This window comes from Styela clava, chromosome 4 (assembly GCF_964204865.1).
Source record: "Styela clava chromosome 4, kaStyClav1.hap1.2, whole genome shotgun sequence".
Classification (NCBI taxonomy): Eukaryota; Metazoa; Chordata; class Ascidiacea; order Stolidobranchia; family Styelidae; genus Styela; species Styela clava.
This window is the reverse complement of record NC_135253.1, coordinates 13403698-13422496: the sequence shown is the minus strand read 5'-3', so window position 1 is coordinate 13422496 and position 18799 is coordinate 13403698. Positions and strand designations below refer to the sequence as shown.

The 18799-nt window shown below is 35.7% G+C and overlaps 1 protein-coding gene across 2 annotated transcripts; it reads right to left on the bottom strand.

Moving 5' to 3' along the window:
* Positions 1–4198: 4198 nt before the first annotated feature.
* On the bottom strand, positions 4199–14491 carry LOC120327123 (dermatan-sulfate epimerase-like protein). Of its 2 annotated transcripts, XM_039393523.2 has the most exons (8): positions 14243–14491; positions 12093–13762; positions 10000–10172; positions 9045–9765; positions 8478–8639; positions 7852–8062; positions 7048–7256; positions 4199–4792 (listed from the first exon to the last, which is right to left on the bottom strand). In XM_039393523.2, exons 2-8 carry the CDS (start codon positions 13694–13696, stop codon positions 4324–4326), a joined length of 3549 nt encoding a protein of 1182 aa, XP_039249457.2. In that variant the 5' UTR covers positions 13697–13762; positions 14243–14491; the 3' UTR covers positions 4199–4323. The 2 variants fall into 2 exon arrangements, with proteins under 2 accessions (XP_039249457.2, XP_039249456.2); XM_039393522.2 differs by having other exon boundaries at positions 12093–14491.
* Positions 14492–18799: the final 4308 nt, after the last annotated feature.

The window sequence follows — 18799 nt, the reverse complement described above, 5'->3', positions numbered from 1 at the left end:
TTTCATTTGCGAATCTCTCTAAGCTGATGAAACTTGAAAATTCAGCCTCAATATAAAGCATTTTGATTGTATGTGTTTATCATAAAAGATATTATCGACCATTTTCATATACACGATTTTTTTTAATGGGAGAACTTCATTGTCCACCATGAAGCATGTTGGTTAAATTCGACTGCAACCGATGCAGCTGCAAATTCAGGGTTGTCCAAAACAAATCGAATATTTGAATATCAAAGTATTCGAATATCTTTTCGACTGATTTTCGAATAGTTCCGAACAATAGCCACTTTTCGCCGTCAGCGTGGTGTTTCATTTTAAAGAGAAATCTTCAGACGATTTGTCGCGTAATGCAATGACGGTGAAATAGTATCGGCACTTTGATTGTTTGTTATCTTCAGTGCGAGCGCGCGCCTCGTATTGCTGCGACACATTTGCACTGTCACCATTCCCTTGCAAGGCTTCTAATTTACGCATTCATTTGAATTGAGTCACGGATCCCACATAAATACAAATAGTCAAATAACTATAAGTTAAATAAATTACGACACCCAATAAATTGCCTCAAGTCCGAAAAAACGAGTTGATTTATTCGAAAAAAATCATTTAAACTTTTTCCCGCTTTTGGCAAATAACTTTAATAATGATAGTCAAAAGTAACGACTTTTTATTATGATGATCTTCCGTTGCGACAAAATATTCGAATTCATGAACAATAACAGCATTTGAAATGCCTTGCCGTATTAACGTAACTCGTGGTTGCGTCAACTAACGAAAAAATAAAAGTATTACCGCGGCAATCTGCGGACATGAATGGTGTGGTAAAACTGGCCAATTGTCATTGATTTTGTATACCTATCTCCGTACTTACGAAAAACAATTAATATTACAACTCTAAAATACCTCGGCAATCTGTGTACATAAAAAGTGTGGTAAACTGCCCGATTACAATTAATTTTTTATTTATATTTTCGTACTCACGGAAAAAAAAATTCATATTATTTCCCGCCTTTAGGAAAATAATTTTGATAATGATAGTTGAAACTTGAAAGTATGGCCTTCTAACTAAGATAATTTTATATTGCGACAAAATATTCAAATCCGTGACCGATAACAACATTTAAAAGTACTTATTGTATTAATAAATTGTGTTTAACGTAACTCATAGTTTTGCCGACTCACGAATAAATTAATGCATTACTACTCTTAGATACGGCGACAATCTGTGGACATAAAATGTTTTTGATAGTTTTATATCTATTATCAAATAGTTTTGATAATGTTTGTTAAGATTATGGACTTATCTGTTGTGCAAAATATTTACTTAAATACATGACTGATAACAGCATTTAAAATGCCTTTTGTATTAATTTACTTTTGTTCAATAACTCATGGTTGCGTCGTCTTACGAAAAACTTTCGTATGTTACGCGATATCTCACGAAAGCGAGGTTGAATCTGCTCCAAATTTTGCATGTGCATTCATCATATCTCGGACCAGCAGCCTATTGATTTTGGATGAATTATGTCGTATAATGTTAATAATTAATTAGTGTTGGGACACGCGATGTCGCTATTGAGTCAGAGCGAAGGGAACACGCGGAAGATCGATAAATCGGATGTCTCCGATCGCTATCTAGTTTGGTGTTTATTCTGACACACCAGAAGCAAATGTAAGAGCAAAGATATACAAAATATATACGCCGAATCGCTAAAAGTTCGTGTCGTTAATAGGATTGGGCAGTTTTTCTATACCTGATGAATCAAATGAAATATCTTTTGAATCGAATCTCGGAATTCCTCGAAAACCAAATGATCATAGAAATTAAATATATATATGATTTATACCTAAATTTCCGAAAGCAACAAAAAATGACAAATCTTTGGAAAAACGAGAAAACGAGTCTGTCTACGTGAAAAAGTGACTGAGCGCTTGCACAAATATCAATTTGTTGCGTTGACTTCAACTTATTGCTAATTGGTTAATTTCCCGGAAATAAACAAGGGAGCTCAGTGAAGCACCCTATGCAAAACTTGTATCGTCCACAGCTTTTGTCACAAACAACATACATAAGTTAATTTAAGTTCAGTTATTTCAAATTAGCACACTTTGTTTTTTTTAAGTTAAGAGAATACGGTTTTCAAAGTTATAGAAATCTATTCAATCGGCTGTATTTTAATTTTTTCATCTTCAAACGGTAAATATGTGGAACCTGAATACAAAAATGAGATCTATAAATTATCAAACTGACATTATTCTGGAACAAGCCTTTACAATTTAAAACGGATAGTAAGTTCAAATATTGATTGTCAAGGCCCTTCAGGTTTGAGGCCCTTAGGTTCAGCCTACTTGCCTAATGGTATATTCGGCCTTGATTCGAATATCATGAGTGATGTTCAAGAGAATTGTTGGACTCCTCGCCGTCGCAGGGTGCTTCAAGTAATGGCTTATCGGTTGAGTCTTCCTCTCCCAACAACGTTTGCGGACGCATTGCGCTACAGCTTGAGAAGGCCTGTAAGGGCAAGTCATCAGTATTTGTGGCGTTTCGAAGGAAGGGTTTATTGCCAGTAAGATTATTAGATTTGACCTCGCACGCCTCACACTTTCGTCAATTTATATTTTTCTATTATCTTACCTATCCCAGACAAATTATGTTCTATTTATATTATCTTAATTTGCTGTGACAGTGACTCATTATTGCGCCATAGTGAAGACTTAGGGAGTGAAACTTTTCCACCGGGTTCTGAGGAGATAACGTGCTTTCGATTCTTTGTTCTATACGGCACTGTGGGAATGTGAAAGTGTCGTTTAATATTGAGATTTGCCTTGAATATAGTTTGCATTAGGGGTGCGGGTTTCGTGAAATCTGTCATAATAATTTAGCTTAGTTAGGTCCTATTTAGTATTGCTTGTGCAAATTGTCGTGGGTTCAAATGTACGTGGGTTCAAATGTAATGGAACCATTGGTTTTATCGTTGGTCTTCAAGTTTTTGTGCTGTAGCAACATTTTACTCATACAGTCATATGTTGAGATTGATGAATACAGTTCGTTTTCTAAGGATCCCGTCGCCTCTTTACTACTTTGGTTGTGCAGTTACTAGAAGCTGAGAGATTGCGCATAATTCTTCAAGACGGGTGCGAGTGCAAATAGTACTCCACTACAACAACGTTGAGTGGATTGGAATTCACGTTCCAACTTTACAAAGAAGCAATTGGCAAGTTTTACATCCATTTTTCTTGTTTAAGTGTTTACCAACTCAATACATAAAAAATCAAATAATACAGCCATTTTGAAAAAAACAGGCAAAAACTTGATTTGAAACAATTGTTTTAAAACAATTCTTTTTGGAAAAATCCCTACTAGCAAACTTTTTTAAAATGGTCCGTTGGATGCTTCTTTTCCATTGGCGATCGGAATCAGAAATGTTTTATTTTATTATCGGAACCGGAATCTTCTAAAAATTCTTAAGACACCGAATTCGAGGTCAGAATTTTTACTAAAATAGGGTTCCGAGGGCGTTTGTTGTCGAATTGTTGTCAATCCAAGTCGGGAATCCAACCCGAACATCAATATCATTTAAAATCGATAGCCCTCGGTGAACGCTGTTTGGGCAAACCGTGAATGTTCCTAATTTCATAGGGTGAAAAAAAAAAACTACTTTTAACCTGTTTGACCAACTTCAAAAGAAAGTTTTAAATACACGTATTACCCATTGCATGTTTAAGTTTGGTTAATAGTAGTTTGCGTTTTGTAAAGTCTTTTCTATCCATACAGTGGCTGCTTCACTCATCTTAATTTATGGAAACTATAACAGACTTCGATGGTACTTTTTTGTATCTTTGCTCGTTCCCGCCCCAAGTCATTCCAATAGATTAGCCACTCACTCACTAGCTCTCATCTACTCTAAAATTGAAGCTTGTCCCAATATTTCTTACAACTGTATAACAAGATGGTGGGATTTAGGGGATTTGAGCGAACCCGTTCTTGGGATGTCGCAAAATGGGGGGCCCGTATTTAGTGGTGAGTTCGACGTACAAAAGAAAACCCGTACCTAAAATTCTGTCCCACTATTGAGTAAATAAATATTCTTGGTCTTTGCGTTTCAGTCGGCGTCTTTCAACTCTTCTGTCGGTACTATTTCCACTTTTGGTTGAAAGATTTAGAACTCTCACAGAGCAAACTTGTTTAAGAAATGTCCGCTAACTGTATAAAAAAACATAAATGCTAACAGCATGGAATCGGATAGATTGCAATTAATTCCTGATTTGAATAGAAGTAGCACTATATCACAACCTAATGTTAAAGAAAGAAGAAATGTTTCGAAATCAGCAATTATAATTGAGAATATTCATTAGCGGACAACAAATATTATTTATAATATTTTGATCAGATTTAGTAAGTTTAGTTTTCCAACTATCTAAAATCTCAGTTGAAACAATGTCGCCAAAGGGAAGCTCAAATCGTTGCCCCTTTACTGCCCTCGATATTTTGCTCAAGTTTTTCAATCCTAAAGGCAAACCCAATTTAGAAAATAAATCCATTGTCGTCTCATCTGGTTCTTTCACAACATCTTCAAATCGAACAATGTGCAGAGGCCACTGCTCATCATCTTGAGCTTCGTTGGCTACAGCGTTAGCTATTTTAATTGTCCACAGTACTGATAATTTTACAACTTCGCTTGTCGTATTTTTGTAATTTTGATTGAAATATTCATAGTAAAGAAGATTTTCCGATCCAACTGTATTGCACGACGTTTCAAATGGCTTTAGAAGATCTGATTTTATTCTCGTGTAGCTGAAAATTAAAATGCATTTTAAATAAATATGCTACAAAGTTAGCACACATAGCTATGTCACTAACCAATGAGTATATATGCTCATTGCACTAACTGATGAAATAGAATAATTCGTTTATACTCATACTACACAGAATAAATATATATTTGATTTAAAGTTTTAAACGTATATCGTTATAGTTAAAATTCAAGTTTGAAAATTTTAAATCATCTCTTTTATGAGTGTAGTTCTACTTGAATTACAGTTCAAGTTCACATTTCATTTTTTAGTACTCAATTTACTCTACCAATTATCAAAAGGCGCTGGCGTATGTCACTATTGGAGCTTAGCGAAATTGGAATGTACCTATTGATTTTAATATTATTTAACCCATTTGTACTAATAGCATGTTGTATTCAATGAATATGGGTCATTTTTAGCAATTTCCCTGATTTTGAACTATCGTAGCAAGGTCTAAATGCAGTTCTTTTCTGTACCGAGCGATCAATGACGTTTTTGCGGCCTCCGTCCGAGAGGTGAGAACTCAAAATATAGGTTTTTCATGTTTTTGTCGCATTACTGGCTCGGATTTCAACTGTATAACTTCCAAGGTTTAAGTGTATATTTCAATATATCTGTATTTGGATCATTTTAATTCGATCATACAACTCTGCAATATACGAACATTGGGGGTAGTACTGGGGTAGAACACTAGAGTAGGGCCACCTTCTCCCTACAAGAGTGCATATCGTCAGGCTAATAACCGAATTGCGTAAGTTAACTCTGTTAAGATTTTATTTTAAGTATTCCGAAACCTATAAAAATGGAGATTTTGTATGACATGCACATTTGTTCAATTGTTTCGTCATAATGAATTATCATTGTTACCGCAGGACTATTGTGACGTCATAAAGGAAAAATAACCTCGGCGAAGTATTTTCGAGTTTTTGCGTCTCAGATTCTAGTTTAGCGCTTATAAATTTGAATTTATACTACAGTATAGGAAGGCGTGCACTTGTGATATTCACTGTCCGAGTCCAATTCACCTTGGTTGGCTTTTATATTGGGTGCATTGCTGTTTTATTCTTTATATTTAATCTTAGCCTTATTTCGGTGGATGTGCAGAGCGTGTTATATTGATGAAATAAATATTTTTAATTTTATTAGCGCTTATAAATTTGAATTTATACTACAGTATAGAAAGGCGTGCACTTGTGATATTCACTGTCCGAGTCCAATTCACCTTGGTTGGCTTTTAAATTGGATGCATTGTTGTTTTATTCTTTATATTAAATCTTAATCTTATTTCGGTGGGTGTGCAGAACGTGTTATATTGATGAAATATATATTTTTAAACATAAAAAATAATGTAATTGAAAATGATTAGCTATTTTGAGGATTAGACATTGTAGATACTGAGAATTACATTCGTTTTTGGAATGTTTGGTTTTCAGGACTGGTGCATATAGTCAAGTTGCAAATTGCGTATGTCCCCAAGTCATGGACACATTTCTGCCTAAGTCACAGTGCACCATTATGACGTCACATAACTGCGTCATACAAATTAACTTGAATCCGGCTATGATCAAAAATTGAACCATGGCAAATTATTGACTTTCAATGTCATAACAATATCATTAGGAAGTTTTTTTACGTTTTTCTCAAAACTGCTAAAAATGACTTACGCAATTCGGTTATTAACGTGACGATATAACTGTTATTTGAGGGCTAAAGTTTCGAGTAAGACATGGTGTACAAAGCCTGAACTATTCAAATATAATACTTATAGTTTATACTCATATAGTCTGTGTCATTGATTGTCAAATTTTGATGGCTTTGAACATATTTGGATACGAAGTGAACCTGTGTTGCGAAGATTGTTAATGTGAGTCACCTTCTTCAACGAATGGCCCACTCGCTTTTAAATTAAAGAGATTAAGGTATTGACTGCTTGAATTCCACCCAAGGATTCTAGTTTTGCGTACATTGCGCCGCCATCACGTTGCATTCCGTCAAGCTAGTTTGCCGATTTTGAGGGCAAACCCGGAATTAAAGTTTCGCCGATGCCCCCCCAATGCCCGTGAAGTTTAATCTTTCGATCTTTGTGTCTCTATATTTGAACATCGAATTTTTGTTTCACTTCAATCGCATAATGCTTACAATTTAGTTTGGACTCAATATTACCATTAGCAATATAAACTGTTAATAGGGATTCAAATAAAATATTTTAAACAATTTTAATCATTACTCCTTACATCGTACTTAACAACATACCTATTGTTATTTTTCGAGTCAAGAATGCTAGAAATCCATGATCTTGGGTCACGAACTATCACAACTGCTTGGAAATCGCGTTTCCCGACAGCTTTTCTCAACCATGGTAACTTGGAAATCCAAAAACCAGAGTCATCATTTACAAACGTCATATTGGTTGAGTTCTCTTTCCGATGAATTTCAAGCTGCCGAATAAAATTGGACTGAATCTGCGCAAACAACAGATGATATTGGGTAAGAATGAGTTTCTTTACTTTTGTGATAAATCGAATGGACCTTTCCCCGACCTTTGACCCCCGAACAATTCTTCCCATATTTTACCATTGCAAAATTTTCGGGGCTATTTTAAGAGTGCTTTTGCGGGTTGGCGCCTGTAAAATGGGGTGTGTGTTTCAAACCATCATTATGATTCATCGCATACAACAATCTGTTTTTTAAAAGTACTCGTAAAGAATTTTAGCCTAGTCTATCACAGCTATTTCTATACTATTTTTTTATTACTGCAATTAAATAAAACTCCTAGAAAGACAGAGCGATCATTGAGTTAATGATTTATATTTAAGTTTCCGTAACACAACAGAAAACTAACGAATAGAGTTCAAAAACGCGAAAACGGTGTAATGTTTACGACCACGCTTGAAAATTTGTCTGAGTGAGAAAAGTGTCTGAGCGGATGCAAAAAAAGAAGCATTGTTACGTCACTTTGTGCATCATGCTGATTGGACAATGTCACCAAGTAAACAAGGAAGTCGATGTTCGGGGAAAGGTCCATTATGCAGTATGGAATCAATACATGTTACTGACCTTCCTTTTGTTTTTAGGCCATTTGCATAAATTCGATGAGACAGAGTAGTTATTTTTTGAAAGATCCATGACATTTGAAAACGACAAATCATGAAAAAGTTCGTTAAATAAGTTAGATCCCGATCCGGGAAGTGAAGCTATGAAAACAAACGGCTTTTTCGGAATGAAGATATTCCATCGATGTTCTTCGTGTTTTTTCCTTCTGATTCGACTGAAAATCAAAACAAATTCTGTAGCAAAGGCACAAATAGAATTCAAATGTAATGTATATCACTAAAAATCCTAGTTACAACTGTTTAAGATGACTGATTTCAAGCTTATTATTTGAGAGATCTCTTGAATAGTCAGAATGCTGGTATGAAATCCATATCAATTTTATTACAAGTATAAATATTGGTCTTCGCATAATGTTTCAATATAATTGGATTCATTACCAGGCAATACGTATAAAGAAAAAACGAATAATTTTTATCAAACCTTTAATAAATATTTAACATATTCCGAGCTCGACCGACTTTTTGGATGGAATTGTGATTGCCCCATTTATACAATCTGACGGTGAACGATATAACAAAACAATGTCACATGGTCTCTAAATTTCCTAAGCAATTTTTTGAGTATCCTACCTTGTAGACATTGAATTATATCGTGAGAAATGATCAGATCTGATCCGCGATTCATTCGGTGATAACTGCTCGCGGGTGACATTCTTTCGAATAGAAAATGAATATGTAATAATCGCAAATACAGTGATGAACGAAAGAATAAACAATATTTTCAAGTCCAGTCTGAAATGATAAAATGATGAATTTTACTTATTGTAATAATCCTAATTAAGTGACTAAAAACTTGACCCTGTTTATCGTGTTAAAAATATTGGAAAATACCAAAAAAATACTTGCCAACTTTCAAAATGAACGATAAACCGAACACTGCAAAAATACAAATATATGCTGACCACATTACCCTTGAGAGCTAATCATAAAATTATTTTTTCCATTACATTTACTTTTCCCGCGTGGGATGAGTTTTAATTACAAAAGTCTAATAATGCGTAAACATTATTTGATACCAGTTTGTTAAACACGCTAAAATGGCTAAGCATCGAAAAGCATGTTATTCCACTTGAATCGAAGTTATCACTATCTGTAAATTCAATGTCATAAGGTAATTATAAATAAAATAACAATTACCTCATGTTTCTCCAAAAGTGTTTTACCCAGTAATTTCGTATTTTCAATGAAATGATGAAGAAAATTACTAATGTAATCAAAGGAAGTAGTAAAATTAGAATTGAACTTTTCGGTAACATCAGGTGTTTTGGTAGTTTATCCCAAATAAAGTTGACAGGTTCGTAATCATCAGATCTTTGTGTATCCGAGTTTCTTAATTTTTCAGAAGAAAGTGTAAAAATGGAAAATTGAGGTAACAACGCTGACTCATTTTTGTTAAGAAACTTTTTCAAAATATAACGTTTTCGTTTTGCTCTTTCTGCTTCTTTAGGTGATTTATCATCCAGTCCAAAGTAATGTGTCTGATTGCCAACAGAAACGGTGGCGTATCCACAAAATTCAGTTACTCTCTCATGTGGTTGAACAGACAATGGAGGAACTGTCGCAATTTTGATATCGTATTCCATGTTATTTATTTGAAGTAGTAGTGATACGCCTACTTTCCCGTACACGTTACTTATTCTTGCTCTACTTATAGCGTAATTTGGTCCCGAAAACACGTGAATTATATCAGTAACGTCATCTTGTAAACTGAAAGTAACGTTGACATAGTTTGTGGCGCCTTCGCGTAAGCCTAACCCGCCCGGTTGCACGTCTTTGTGTAATGATACATTGGTGTTTCCGCCACCTTTTCCAATTGATAACATCGAATAAGAACCTTCGGGGTATTGAACTTGTGCACCTAAAAAACATATTATACATATGTAAATTATATAAATCAAATAAGTCCATACATAGTATAGATAGATTGTAGTATCTACTTGGTGAGTCTCACACTTTTGTCTGTATGAACATAATGGTCACTTTTTATTCAGCTTCCAAGATTGGGATCTAGTTTTGCGCCATCAAAATGAGTTTCAAGATGTGTTTCAGATTGTTACATGCTATTACATATATGTAATAAAAACTAAAGAACCTTCATATCCCAGATTGGAGTATTTTCCGAATTGCTTCCAAATATTATGAAACAACGCGCTGGCATATTTGGTTTTACTTCCTTCCTGAAGCTTAATACTATCGATTATAACGAGAACTTCAGGATTGATCAAAAGAACACCACGGAAGACACTTGATAATCCCAAAGTTAACCTGTTTGAGAAAACATCGTCATCACTTCTGAGATTTAGCTTGTGTCGAGTTCGAGTATAATATATTGTTATATAATGACTAATATACGCATTTAATGGTGCAGGCGATTTCAGGCCAACGGATAATTTGTATCCTCATATCATATATTTATATACAATGAACTCTATGGTGATTATTCGCAACCAAAGTGAATTTATAATCAAACTATTTTTCTCTTAATATAAAATTTATTGGCGACTTACGCCAATATCTTAAAAACTGGAGAACAACATTTGTCCAGTACAAAAATTTATCGTGCTATCGGTTCCTTTCGTTTATAGTTTGATGGAAAGTTTCTATCATTTGCCGTGAAAAGTGAATAAGTTAATACAGTGGTTCTTAAACTGGGGGCCGCGCCCCCCTGGCGCCCATGCATAATAACTATTAAAAAATGAACTGCTTTTAAATTTAAATAAAATCATTTGTACTTCTCCATTTTGTTTAAAACGTTAGGAAAGCCAAGAAGTCTGTAATTGTTGCTTATTTTTAACACACAGTAAATAATTTTGGCATCGCTCAATAGTGATGAAGTAACAATTTTTTACGTGTCTTATGTAAGCGTTTGAGCAGAAAATACATTAAAGCATAGGTTAATTGCGTGTTTAGTTTTACTTAAAATTTAGTTTGACTTTACCAGGTATTGCAAACCGAGGGGAACAACGAGAATGTATGATAACCAACAATTATTTGGCTTTATACATACGACAGTGAATGGCGAAGTTGTACTCCGAAGCGTTTTATGCCTAAACAAACTGAGCAATGACGCCATGAGACCAACACTCTTATAGCGCTTTCTTAATATATAGCAACATATTATTTAGCATATTATTTTCAAAGCAAAAAGAGGGGGGCGCGAAGTTTGTAAAATTTTTCAAAGGGGGGGCGCGGCTCAAAAAGTTTAAGAACCACTGAGTTAATACGAGTTTTACTCAAAAAATAAGCATACCACCACATTTCAGGAAAAATTTATATTACCTACAAGAGATGATGAATTACCCCACAAAATTAATAACGACATTCTGTCCAATTTATATAGTATATTGTGCACCACTTTGGCATACGTTTAATCTCATAAAAACTTTTCCATAGAATTCAGTTCCTAACCCAAACTAAAATTACTGAGATCACACAATATATATTTTTTTACGATTAGTTTTTGGGCATTGTGCGTTTTATTTGCGTACTCCATTTGTTTACTATTCTTTTAATTCCCTTTTGGCCACCGCCTACTAAGCAATCATAAAAAAATATATATATCACCCGTTACCATTCACCTTCTTTAACCCACGTACCTAGCAAAAACACTTTACTAGCGAGTTTTACATTGTCGGTGGCTTGCTTGTTTAAAAACCTTCCTATATCAATATCTATAAAAAACTCATAATGTAGCGATGAAAAGAAGTCTGTCTGACAAGTCAAATTGATGTGATTCTCAAAGAGAATCCTTTTTCGTCAAAAGAATTTCGAAATAATCACAGACCACAGTCAAAAATGTGAAGCCACAATTATAAACGTCCCTCATTGTGTTATAAATATACTGGCCTGTATTGTGAATGTGATGTTTCTTATGCATATATATGTGGGGTATTTAGTTGCGAAAAGTCTTCATGGTACATCGCTGAATTACAAATTAAAATTAAGCTCGAAGAATACATAGCAACAATCTACTGTAGCCATCCTATTTATTGAAACTATTGGACAATTTGACCCGGTTATTCCCACACACCCTAATTATTACTGCATTTATCTTGATACTAACATTCTGTAATATATATGGAAAAACGGAAAAAAGATCATAAAAACCAAACAACCTTAGATACATGGCTCGTAAAAATGTTGCTAAAATGTGATCAAAAGCATAAGCAATAGAATTAAACTCACGAGTATGCTCCACCTGATTCTCCAGCAATAAAAGCCATATCACCCGAAGTTGTTGTTGTTAATATTTCTCCTCGCATTTTTCTTCCAGTATACAAGGCGTATTTCAACCAAGTATCTGTTTCCCCGATCTGTCCTTCCCACGTCTGGTTATATTGAGAAATGTTGAACGGGCCGAAAATGATGACGTTGTCCAGAAATGAAAACTTTGGACCGTAGTATGCTTCAGTTATAAAATGTTTGCCGTTTGGTGAAAATATAAAAGAATTTTGATCCGGATGTTCGTGTCCGGGATTGAACCCCTTCCAACGATTTGTTTTAAGGGATATTTTGTTACTGTATCTGATATATTCGACGTATTCTCCATTTAAAACACCTGATTTGAAAGATAGAAATGTGTTCCTCTTTGTCATCTCTTGTCCGCCGCCAAAGGTTACAAGGCCTAAGTCGGGGAAAATATGCATTTTGCCATCATATCTTTCCAACGGTTTTGTAGCTGTTAACGATGCGTTGTAAAATATATACTCGGTATGTAAAGTGCTCCACAAAAAGTCAGGGTGTGGATCGAAAAGCGTATTTTTAGACGTTGCGTTTCGTATTTTATCAGCGAGCCAGTTTCCATATCCGTTTTTCATCACGTACGCGTCTAGAAACACCAATTGACTTTGCGGCCCGTAACACCAATTTCGTCTACCGTCAGAAAAGCCAAAGGGATGCTGAAAACCTGGCAACGTAGTTTTATACAAAAACCAAAAGTGCCCCTTTAGCCATGGATGGTTTGTGTGGTCAATATTAAAATGGCGTTGAGCAAGATAGACATACTGAGTGATACTACGAGAAGAGTAACTCGTGTAACACATTCCTTCGTCTAGAGACCCATCAGTAATATGAGAAAGGATGTCCAAAGCAGATTCCAAATTATTTTTGCTCATTTCAGTCCATTCTTTTGCTATGTCAGGCTCTTGTGTTTTCACTACTAGAGCCCCGATAATTATTGAAAGTATGTTAGAAAACGCAAGATTGTGTATATATTGCTTAGTCCATCCAAATTTCTTATCTGACAAAACTTCTCGCATGTGAAAAGTTGTATTTCTTATTTTGTGATAATAAACTGCACGCCTGTCAGGATCAAATCTGTCGTATAGAAAATCGTAAGCAGTGGTAAAACCAATTAAAGAATGGGCAATTGGACTTTGATGCCTCCCTCGACTTTCAGTCAAATACCAATCTGGATAACTTTCCATTCTGTCCATGAATTCTTGAATTAACTCAAAAGCCACATTGTCTTCTGGCTGTAGGAGACTGTACATTGCGTAGGAACACAAGCGATTTCCATAACGTTCGTTCCACTCCGATGCAAATAAGGTATGGTTCTTCGGAGGCAAGTTTTCGTCTGGATTATCTACCAATGCCTCACCGGTTTTCTGTATGAGCCCAGCAATTTTTGCATGAGAAGTTGACGCAATTTCGCGAAGCTTTGCCACGTCATGCGCATCAAAATACAACATTGGATGAACCCTCGTATCAGAAAAATCAAGGTTGCATTTGCAAAGAAGAATATTTTTCAAAATGGTTATAAAATATAACATTATCTTTATTCCTGGCATCTTTAAAGTTATCAGCTTTCAAATTGCATTTAAAGCTTTCTTTTTTCTCCATCAGATTGTCTTTTACTAAATTTAAATATCAAATCTACTGACTAGTTATTTTAACAATATTAATCACAAAACAACACTGCCTCGTGCAATTTCCTCTATAAAATAGACTGGCGGTGGAAATTGCAACGACAAGATGTTACGACACTCCTAAATCCTGTATATTATCACGGCCCATGTATATTATATGAAATACATGTTTGTGTACAAAACTCAAGACTATCGTTCTGTTCGTGAGAATTCACTGAAGCTTGCTATCCCATTCCCGCTATCCACAGCCTACCTTCAATGCCAGCGTGTAGAAGCGGGCTAACTCAAATGACCTGCTGAAAATAGTGAATGGACAATGGTGACTTTTTAGTTTTTGTTTGATTGCAGCCATGTGGAACGAAAGTAAATCACAATTTCTGGGAGATTTACGAGTTACTCAAGGTACGCCAGGTGATTGATTATCAGTTATTTGATGAACATGCCTGGAAAATGTTTTCACCAACTTACCAGAAATGTAAAGTTGGAACGTGAATTCCAACCCACTCAACGTTGTTGTAGTGGAGTCCTATTTGCACCCACACCCCTCTTGAAGAATTATGCGCAATCTCTCAGCTTCTAGTAACTGCACAACTAAAGTAAAGAGGCAACGAGATCCTTAGAAAATGAACTGTATTCATCAATCTTCACATATGACTGTATGAGAATGTTGCTACAGCACAGAAACTTGGAGACCAACGATAAAACTAATTTATAACGACACGGATGCACTATATAAATAAGAAATGAAAGAATGATAAAATACCATTCACAATAACAAGCAATAATAGCCAATACTAAATAGGGCCTAACTAAGCGAACTTAATATGACAGATTTCACGAAGCCCGCACCCCTAATGTAAACTATATCCAAGGCAAATCTCAATATTAAACGACACTTTCGCAATCCCACAGTGCGGTATAGAACAAAGAATAAGAAAAGTGATATCTCAAAACCCGGGGAAAAAGTTTCACTCCCTATGTCTTCACTATAGCGCAATATTGAGTCACTGTCTACAGAAAATTAAGATAATAAAGATAGAATATAATTTGTCTGGGATTGTAAAGATAATAGAGAATTATAAATGGCAAAAAGTGTGAGGCGTGCGAGGTCAAATCTAACATTCCGGCCCCCGATAATTTAGACTTATAATTGTCTCAATATAAGAGGTGATCAAAATAGACGAACACAAAAAATGATGAATACGAAATTGTGCATGATACAAATGTGAACAATGACAAGGGGTCTGTCATTTAAGATGGATTCCACTCCAGCCATAAAAGACCAAACTGAAATATCGGTTAATGGTTTATCATCATGCATATTCATCAGAATCTTTTTAACTCTCTGATCAATCTTTCAACAACTCCATTCTGATGACTCGCAAGTGGTGGTGAAAAATGCCATTGAAATCCCATTTTTGTGCAAGACCATTGTCGATTTGTTTCTTGTTCCAATTTGTAATTCCATCCTTGAGAGCTTTACTTTCAGCAATAAAATTTGTACCATTGTCAGAGTACATGTGAGCTGGTCTTGCACGTCGCGAGACAAAACGAAAAAAAGCTTGTAAAAATGCAGAGGTAGCCAAACTTTCGGCAACCTCCAGATGGATTGCTCAAATAGAAAGGCAAGTGAATATAACTCTGTAACGCTTATGTTCGCTTCTGCCCAACTTGACTTTTATAGGACCAAAATAATCAACGAAGCAGTGAAAGAAAGGTCTATTTCCTGTACAAAGTCTAACAGCCGGTATATCTGACATCCATTGTCTACCAGGTCTGGCAGATTGAATCTTGAATGGCATGCATTCTCTAAGAACTTTTGCCACCGCTGACTGAAAATGCAATATCCAATATTCTTGTAACAAATAAGCCTGTCTTTGATTGCTTCCACAATGTCCATGTTCACAGTGGAAATGATCGATCAGTAGTTTAGTAGCATGGTGATATGTGGTAAAATTGCAGGATTTCTTTGATCAGGTTGTAGTTCAGATTGACGAAGCCTGCCTCCAACTCGAAGTATGCCATCAGCCACATATGGATTACATTGCAAGAGTTCTTTAGCAAATGGCGATATACGTCTTTTTCTGTCATAAGGTGAAGGGCTCAAACTCATCATATCTTCAAAATAGCAAAGCTCAGCAGACAACCAATCCGCCTGTATAAGTTTCGCAATATTTATTGTGCAATTTCTCGTTCTGTTACAGTAAAACAACCAGTAATTGGAGGATCAGAACGATCTTTGAAGCCATATCACAGAGGAAATAAGTCTTTCAAATTTAGAGTAACGTTTCAGCAACAACATAAGTCCAGGTTGTTGTGTAGTAGAATTCTTGTCATTGTAGGATATCTCATTGTAATTAACTTTCACTTCAGAACATATTTCTGAGTCAATTGTTCCAGAAATATGTGAATTACTCAATGGTTCCTTGCTTCTCAGAAAAGAAGGTCCTATAAACCAGCAATCAGCTTTGTGGCACTTATCAGGCATTAGTCAACGACTGGCAGTATCTGCTGAATTAGACTTAGTGTCAACACAATGCCATCGTCTAGGTCAGGGTGGTCCAAGGTTGTCGGCTCCGCGAGCCACAATATTATTTTTGCATTGTTCGCGGGCCCACTGCCAAGAATAGGTGAACAGTGCAATGCAGAACAAACACTTTCATTGTGCAAACACATAGTTATCGGACATAGCCATCCCAGGCTAAGAGAATCTGCATTTTTTTTAGTTTTCTATGATGCCTATATTGTAAGCATATATTCCCGACCAAAAAGATAGAAAGCCAGATAATAATTTAGACTAGCCAAGCACCTCATTCAACTTCGCTAGTTGCCTCAGTTAACCATAACACTAGGCAATTTAGTGACATTAGTGATGTAACAATATGTCAAAAGTTTTTTCTGATTAATTTTATCACGAAACAACACAAAATGCGATTTTTGGTTTAAACTCCGAATGTGACGCGGGTCACAGATAATGGAGCGACGGGCCACATGTGGCCCGCGGGCCTGGGTTTGGACCAGCCTGGTCTAGGTTGAGAAAGCAAATGAGTTGTATTCAATCGATTAGCAACGAAAGTTTTGAAACGTTCGGATCGACTGTTTATCATTCGAAGAACCGTCATTGAATCTGTATAGAAAAATACATCTGTTATCAAGTCATTCAACTCTAATTTGATGCATCTCGCCAATAGACCTTATTCATTAAAAACCCATCCTAAGCGCAAAAAGAAAAGTGATGTAAACAAAACATTTTAACATTAGCTCCCATGGGGAATGTGATCACCAGAGCAGAAATTTGCATTTTTTGTAATTTTCTAGATATCTTTCATTGTAGACGTGGGCAGTCTTGCGGATAGAATATTTTTTACTCATTTTTTGATATTTTTATCATGATAAACATGGTCAAGATTTTTGATAATCGTTCATTAAAATTTTAATGAGCGCGGTGTTTCTGATGACGTCATTCTCACTATACCATGGCATTCTGCCATTCAATGAAGGTAATTTAGATAACCATTCTTCTCATTTGTCTCTAAGAGGACCAGTAATTGTATCATCTCAATGAAATTCTTCGTAACAAAGATCTTGCAAAATGATACGAGCTGCAAGTACAAATGGTTGAACATACCCAAGAGGGTCAAATATCTGCGACACAATTGATAATATGCCACGTCGAATAGGAGAACGTTCCTGAATTCTGACGATAACAACAAATTGATCAGTGGCTGCATTCCAATTCAATTCTAAAGTAAGACTCACTGCATCATTGCCTAGTTCCAGAGCATGAGCAACTGGAGCCTCGTCTTCTTCGGGAACACACTGCAGAACTTCTGGTTCATTACTTGAAAATTTATTCAAGTGAATGTGCTAATGCGTTATTGAAATTAGGTCCTGATAGTAAATTCTTGTTCAGTGATTTTCCACCAAACTTTGCTGAACTGTCAAAGACAACACGAAACTTCGATTGTCTTGTTGCATGGTGTGGAATAAACTAGGTTCTTTCTGTAGGTGCCAATTGATCTTCTGGTATTGTTCAGCATATCCATTCTTTATATATTCATCCAGTTTCTCGATGTACATAGAAGCAAATTCAGCATCCTTCTCCATTTTTCGCTTGACAGACATGAGACGTTTGAGAGCTTCATTTACTTGTGCTGGATATTCGGCAAAGTTTTGTAGCGATGAGAGACTCTATGCTTGGCCTTATTTTGCGTTGGTTTGCTAGTCTTAAGATGCCTTTTCGTGACGAATTGTTTCAGTATAGACATGATTAGTTCCGACCGTCGTCGGATGCGGACGTGTCAGCTTGAAAAGAATACGCGTTGTATGTTTCGGTATCTGTAATCTGTATCGCGTAATATCAACATCAGCAAAGCCCATCCACTGGAATTAAAGAAGTTTATGGATAAAATATTGGATTTAAAGTTAAATGGTGGACGATCTGTTACGGGGATATTGCGAGGTTTCGATCCTTTTATGAATCTAGTCGTGGACTTCGTTTTAAGTCTCAGCTAGAGGCATGGAAGGGTAAACAGGTGAAATACTAGAATTGAAAACTAAACAAAAAGTGATAGCGCCGAAGATAACAACTTGGTTAGTGGAAACAAATGGAATACAAAAATTAGAAACAATCAACATTCTAAATCAGTGGTTCTCAAACTGGGGGGCGCGCCCCCCCCCCCCCCCCCCCCCCTAGGGGGGCGCGAGAGGTCACAAGATGGAATCGTAAATTTACATGTATCGGCTCCTGAAACGGTCTCCGCGTTCGTTAAAAATACCGGCTTTTTCGTTTTATAATAAATTTTTCTGTCTCGTAATAACTACAATAATTCAAAAAGTCTCTCTATTTTAATTCATTCTAAAATACCACGCCAATCCGCGGACATAAAGTGTGATCAATTGCCCGATTGTATTTAGTTTTTATATATATTGTACTCATGTGAACTCGTTATCGTCATTAGAAAGATCTGGTATAATATCCCAAAAAGTATATTTAATTTAGTACAACTAAAATACATGTAAAGT